Consider the following 7,359-nt stretch of genomic DNA (forward strand, 5'->3'; position numbering starts at 1 on the left):
CGAAAATTTTAAACACTACAATCCAGAAGTAACAAATAGTATTATGGATATGGATCTACTCAGTTATATTAGTGGGGAAAATAAATTTCCAGTTCTGTGTCGAAAATTCACACAGAATACACAGTTGCTATAGGAGTTATATTACTACTGCAGAAACTTCTCCAATTTCCTAAAAATATAGGTCGCTGTTAGAATTTGATGTGGATTTTGAAATGCAAGACTCAATTCTGTTTTCCTGGGGAGCTTTCCTTTCCTTTTCCTTTTCCTTTTCCTTTTCCTTTTCCTTTTCCTTTTCCTTTTCCTTTTCCTTTTCCTTTCCTTTTTCCATTTTCTATTTTTTAAACCCATCACAGATCTGTCCTTAAATGCAATTTAAAAACATAACTACTGGAAATTTCCAAACGTAAAGCAACATCAGACAATACTTTTTTTTTACTCTACATTTGCTTTACCTCACGTGTTGCAAATCTGCACTGTAAGACTCCCTCCTGGCACCTCCATAACACCGCCCATCCAGGAGGACGTCCAAAGCCCTTCTTACCCCAACTTTGCTTCTGAAGGCTAGAGAGAACATGAGGTGCTGTGCCTTGTGACATCACATAGGCTGTACTCCCTAGCCCTATGGTGATGCGACAGGTCTCACAAGGTGTGCATGGGACTTGCACACCTCCTCCTCCTTTTGTGCTCCCCTGCAATGGTGCCAGTACCTTTCGGACTGCCATGCAACCCTACAGCTCATCTTCCTTTAAGACCCAAGATACTAAATGCAACTGAAAAACACTTGACAGCAGTTTGGTGGTTGGTGTGTCGAGACCGCCCACCAGCGTGCTGGCCAGAGCTGTCTCCGTTGCTTCCCTGCGTACTCCTTTGTCTGTGCATCCATCTGTTTCCTATCTTCTGAAATTGTGAGATCATGGCAGGGACTATCTTTGTTTTGTGACTGTACAGCACCTGCCAAAGGGGGTTCTTGTCTATCCCCGGAGCTCCAAGGAAGTATGCTAATTCAATAACGATGATGGCATCTGAAGTGAAAGGAGGTGTGAAGACTACTGCTCTGGTGGCCGAGAGCCCCATCCGCTGGGGCAGGAGCCCACAGCTGAGCTGGGGCAGCAACAGCTCGCCCTGTCAGGCTCGACGTCGGGAATCCACGTAGGTGACCAGACTGCACACTTGGATGTAACTAAGCAAATCCACACCAGGGAAGAAAACAGGACTCAGCTCAGCCAAACCCCTACGCTGTGCTCCAACCACCAGACCACACTTTCTCCTCAGTGAGGCTCCTTCCACACAACAGTGAAGCTTTGGGCCCTGTTTTCCAGAGGTAAATATTAACATAGAAAAACTCTTCCCCACCCAGCTGGCATAGCTAAGAGTGTATTGCCCAATCCAGCAGTCAAAAGGAAAGCAACATGATTAATGGAAATGTGCCTTGCTTACTCGTGAGCTCTCTCTATTCCCCCACCCACACATATACACAAACTTCTACAGCTTTGGCTACTTAAGATCTTATCCAGACAATCTGTGCGGGGTTATAAACTATGGTAGGAACCCTCCGGCAACAGGGTCCCTACGTTAGCAACCACTCTGTATTGAACAATCCTATTGATACTCATCAATCATTTACTTGAAAAGAAGAAGAAAATATATTAAAAGGGACTGCAGGGGATTTATCTTCCCATACTGATAAATTGTTAAAAATTAATGAACTAGAGCAACTCTGAACGCACTGTAAAGCAAACCAAAAATCCCCACAAAATCCCCACAGGCCCTCAGAAAGCTCTTAAAGGGTGCTTCTATGTCAAAGATACTTTGTCCTCCCTGGCCTGCTGGGTTTTTTGTTTTTGTGTGTGTCTACTAGTGTAGATGATATTCCTCATCTCCTAGTCTTTTCCTGGCATTTTGCATCCCTGGCACAGAATAACTTTTTTATTTGTTCCTGGAAGAAGGGAACAAAGATGCCACAGCTTGAAACCCCCATTCACTGAGCAGTTTTGACCTGCATATGGGTGCTAGTTTTAATTTGGCAGAAAGCTATTTAAAAACTTCCCACCCTTTTCTATCCTTTAAGCTGTCAAATCCTGCTGCAGAGCTACAGCCACAAAATTCAGCTAGGTGCCCAAACTTTGTGCAATACAAAGCTCCATGGCAGCTTACAAATAGCCCGAGGGCTCTGCTTAGCTAACATTAAATGAAACAGATTGCAGCTGCCTTTTCTATCACACAAACTTGTAGGCATAGAGATCAGAGGTCCCATCATTCACTTCTCCGTAAAGTCCCTGTCACTCTCTTTGCTGTATCTTTGCCTATGTCACTCCTGATCATCAAAAACATGTTCATTGCACATCCCCTTTTATCTGACTTGAGCGTACTCATACCTAGCATTAAGAAAGCAGGGGTTATGAATGCTGCGTATTCTTCTCTAATGCAAATGGAGATTATGGCAACTTTATTTTATCATCTCTAATGTTACACAAGAGAATGATGTTATTGTTTTGCCAACTCAACTACATGCTCTATTTTGCAAACTCTGTAGGAACTTTGCACATGTGCCCTTGCACCTATTGATCAAAATGCGTAATGGATCAGTGCAAAGCAGATCAGATTCAAACACTGCAGGCTGCTGACTTCTCATGGCAAGTGGGATTGCTAGACGGGAGTTTGTATATGTTGTGGGCAAGATTGGTGAAAATACTTACCTGCTGGAAATGCAAAATATTAGAAAGCAGAAACTTGTGTCTTTCATCCTCTTCATGAGTAGAAGAAGTTGAAACAAAACTCAAACAACAAACCAGCAAAAATTAGTGTTTTGTATCAAAACAAAATATCAGGTTCTGCATATGATTATGAAAATATAGTACTTTTGCAGATCAAAAAACAGTTTTGTTTAGAAAAAGTTTCAAATGGAAAAACAGGAGCACTTGTTCCTGATAACTCTTTTTGCCCAAAAACACCCTCACCAAAAAAAAAAACAAAACCAACAACATAACCAGGTCCTCTTTCACGTATATGGCAGGATTCCAAACATTGTCATTTCACATTTGTACTAAATAAGTGTTACTTTCATAGGAAAAAATTAGTGAAGCTTTGGCCCTAATGAAATGAATCCAAATAGACTGAAATGTATTTGAAGTCATATCATGTTTTTCTCAGTCAGCTTTGGACTACAGTATGTTCAAACACAATTTTTCCTTCCCACTCCCTTGAATGAAGTTTTCCCATAAATATTCTGTTGAGAAATACCACCGCTCCCACCCTTCGTGTGTACATGGGAATAACAGGCAAAAACGTGGAAGGTGAAAGATACAAGATCAAGAGAAGTATTCAGACTGAAAAGGAAACAAACAAACAAAAAACCTAAACCACGTTTGCAGGTACATATGTCTTTATCAGATCATTTGTACTGAAGGACACAAAGAATGATTTAATCTTCAGCTGCTCACAGATGGTAACTTCCCATCCTTGCTCCCATGAATCATTTAAGCCTTACTCTGAAGCCTCCCAAATAAAATAAGACTGAAGTGATGAAAGGGGCCTCAAGCTAGCCCCTTTGCACACAGGTGAAATCCACCTAAATTCTTCATTATATAAGGGAAAAAATGAGGCCCATCTAATAAAATTAATAGCAATAATAATACTTTGCATTTCTAAAATGCCTTCCAGCTCAGGAACTCAAGGCTTGATAATTAATGTCTCTTTAATTTTATTTCTATCGATTAAAGATCCAGTAGAACAAAAAAAGAGTCTATTAATAAAAGCTAATGTGATTTTCAATAAGAGTTCGTTAAAGTGAGGAGCAGTAATCTTGCCATTTCAGCTGTAACAGACAGACATCTAGACAGTACATATGTCCATACATTCCCTAAATTAGCGCACCCTCCACTCGGCGGTTGTACTGGGAAATTAGGCGGTTGTGTATAACTGTAATGAGGTCATGAAGGGTCTGATCTCCACTGGGATTTAATTAACTCTGAATCTTATAAATATTGTGCTGAATTATAGTTAAATTTGCATAAAGGTTAGAATCAAGCAGGACCAGCTGCATTTACCAAAACAGGCTAAAAATAAAACCTCCAAGTAAAGACCTTTTAAACAATGTTTCTATATTGCAGTACAGCCTTGTTTTGATCTGGGCCTGAAAATATATTTAAGGGGAAGCAGAATGGAGAGGGAGGGGGAGAAGGAGGTTATATTTCAAACAGACTTTTGAGATAACTTCAAACAGACTAATAGAATGGCGGCTTGCAGCCCTGAGATAACCCATTCCTCCAATGGCCTTACTCTCAGTAAAAGAAGATTGTATCAAATATATACACAGCTATCAAGAAATCTTTTCCCCTTTTTTATTTCTATTATTAAAGTAATGCCAGACGTAAAATATCATTGCCAGGCAGACCAGAATGACAAAAACGATAAAGGAGGAGGAGAAAGTGATATTTGTGGGAGGCTCTGCTCCAGGGGAAAGCAGGTTGTAGCCTCCTTTCCTAAAACTCCTGCTCAGGTTTTCATAGAATCACAGAATCATAGAATCATAGAATATCCCGAGTTGGAAGGGACCCATAAGGATCATCGAGTCCAACTCCTGGCACCGCACAGGTCTGCCCAAAAGTTTAGACCATGTGACTAAGTGCACAGTCCAATCTCTTCTTAAATTCAGACAGGCTTGGTGCAGTGACTACTTCACTGGGGAGCCTGTTCCAGTGGGCGACCACCCTCTCGGTGAAGAACCTCTTCCTGATGTCCAGCCTAAACTTCCCCTGCCTCAGCTTCACACCGTTCCCACGGGTCCTGTCACTGGTGATAACGGAGAACAGGTCACCTGCCTCTCCACTCCCCCTCTCAAGGAAGTTGTAGACTGCGATGAGGTCCCCCCTCAGCCTCCTCTTCTCCAGGCTGAACAGGCCCAGTGACCTCAGCCGCTCCTCATACGTCTTACCCTCTAGGCCCTTCACCATCTTCGTCGCCCTCCTCTGGACACTCTCCAACAGTTTAATGTCGTTTTTGTACTGTGATGCCCAGAACTGCACACAGTACTCGAGGTGAGGCCGCACCAGCGCAGAGTAGAGCGGGACAATCACTTCCCTCGACTGACTAGCAATGCCAAGCATAAGTCCCACTGTTTTTGAGGTGAACCAAGCGAAGACAACAGAGGGATACCAAGACTTGGTTCCACATGCTGTGCACTCACAAACCAAAAATAATGTGTAATTAGTCCTAAACAAAGCACTTCTAGCCTAAGGAAAAACCTCAGAGCAATGCAGACCTGACACAGTCATTCCTACTTTTTGCCTGGCCACCAAGAGATGGGGATGGAAACGGGCGACGAGACAGCCAGGATGGTGCAGCCATCCTGTTTTGCAGGCTCTGGACCGCAAGGACAAGCAGAGCATCTGGAGAGGCCACGGGGCTTTCCCAGCCCGTGGGGCCCTGCACTGACCTGCTGGGGCTGGGGCACTGCTTGCTTCCAGTGGGTAGAAAGAGCTGCGCTCTCTCTCGTGCTGCACACTCTCTCTGAAATTTCACCTAAGAACCATATAATTCATAGAAAATATCCCAGCTTGCTGAGGTTCACCCCACAGCACCTCGTTAGCCAAGCCAGACCACTAATCTTCTGTCAGCAGGACCCTGCTGGCACGTCCTTCTGTCCTTCCCTACAGCAGTCCCACAGATGTGAGCCAGCCTCCATTTCCTGGCCGGCATGTTGGACAGCAAGGAGCTTGATGAGCTCCAATGCCCCTGCCAATACGCTCCATAAGCTCCAAGTGAGCTTTTCTCTCTGCCAGTATGTACAGCACTGTTCAAAAACAGCTCTGTATGCTGGTCACACGCTCTTGGATCTGCTCAAGGATTGTCCCTGAAAACCATCTGGCACTGGTGTCAGTCAAGGCATGTCACAAATCACAAAGCAGAGCGCGCATCCCTGTAATTCATCCCGGCGCATGGGCTGACATGGGCACACGAACAAGAGTCTGGCAGGGGAAGAAGGGAGAACCCACAGAAATCACTGGATGGGTGAGGCCATCAGGAGGCATTACACTACCTGGAGCAACCTTGCTAAGTGAGGTGAAAAAGGGTAAAGCTCTCTGTTGCCAAATGTGCACTGGAAGCTTCATACAAATTCACCCTGGTAGTTTGGATCACACTCCTTTATGTTTCACTTTATCAGGCACTGCATTCAGATGGAGCAATTGACTCTTGCATCTCTTGCCTTGTTACACTGCTGGGTGAGGAATGCTTTAGGAATGATTTTAGGTAACCAAACTAAGCAATAGGATCTTTAAAGCAATTGAAAAGTGTAATTTGCATCAAAACATCAAAAAAAATTATCCTGTTAAGTAGATTGATGTAATTTTTTTTTTCTTTTTGTATGACAGTTGCATGGAAAACAATCTTCAGTAGGGCTGCAACTAGAGTGGGTCAAGGAGGTTACCAACAGGGAACAAACAGGCCAGTGCCCACCCTGGAAATGCAATGCACACAGGAGGAGGGGATGACTGGAACAAGCTGGTGAGGTAGGCAAAGACCTGATCTGGACATCCAAATGTCTTGCTGTGTCTCAAGCTCAATGTAAGGCTCAATGTGAGGTTGGACTAGGTGAGGTTGGGCTAGGTGATCTTGGAGGTCTCTTCTAACCTAGACGATTCTGTGATTCTGTAATTCTCTTTATAAAGCAGCACAAGACAGAAAACAGTAAGAAAAAATTAGTTTGTAATGCTTGTTCTAAGAACCGCCCGTGTCAGCTGCAGCTTCACAATTTCTTCTGTTTTCTCGCCTTTGAGTGTATCAAATACATATAAAAAAATTAAGGGATGGGAAACATAACAGTTCCCTGAATTATGCTGCGCATTTGGGGTCAGATATAAAGTGCAGCACCAATAGATATCCATAAATGTTTACCTGAAAACTGGCTTGTACTTCCATAACTCAATGGTTTGTCAATATGTCTCAATACCATCTACAGTTCTGCAGCAAATCAGTACAACCATGGTCCAGTGGAAACCCTTTTGAGCTTAAAGGAATCCTAAAACACTTTCTCCTTTTCACTCCCTGCATGTATTATTGTTAGCATTATTGCAAAGCAAAATTCTACCGTTCACGGCACCTTTGGGATGGAGAGCAGGCAGCTGCTTTGTTCTGAAAAGTGGCATTTATAACTGGCACCTTCTTCTTTAGACTTTTTTTTTTCCCTTGTGAAAATCCCATAAATGCATGTTGGACCCCATTACTTAAGCTTCAACCTGTCTTGTGGCCTTCCCTTGGACTTCTATTACAGAGCAATTTTCATCCACTGGACTTCTCCACAAGCAAAACCTAATGAGCAAAATAACTTCTTAGTCTTTGCCCTGCTCTACATCGGCACGC

At 43.3% G+C, this 7,359-nt stretch overlaps 1 protein-coding gene across 11 annotated transcripts in view; it reads right to left on the bottom strand.

Annotated features, from left to right (window-relative positions):
* Positions 1 to 7,359, bottom strand: part of AUTS2 (activator of transcription and developmental regulator AUTS2) — a 763,430-nt gene that overhangs the window by 175,921 nt on the left and 580,150 nt on the right. Inside the window, exon 1 of one of the 11 annotated variants that reach the window (XM_040532682.1) lies at positions 453 to 1,539. The exons of the other annotated variants lie outside the window; for them this stretch is intronic. Within the exon in view, the coding sequence (XP_040388616.1) occupies positions 453 to 722 (270 nt within the window). The 5' untranslated portion in view covers positions 723 to 1,539. Of the gene's footprint in view, positions 1 to 452; positions 1,540 to 7,359 lie in introns of those variants that run through there. 11 annotated transcript variants of the gene reach the window in all.

This window comes from Cygnus olor, chromosome 20, assembly GCF_009769625.2.
Source record: "Cygnus olor isolate bCygOlo1 chromosome 20, bCygOlo1.pri.v2, whole genome shotgun sequence".
Classification (NCBI taxonomy): Eukaryota; Metazoa; Chordata; class Aves; order Anseriformes; family Anatidae; genus Cygnus; species Cygnus olor.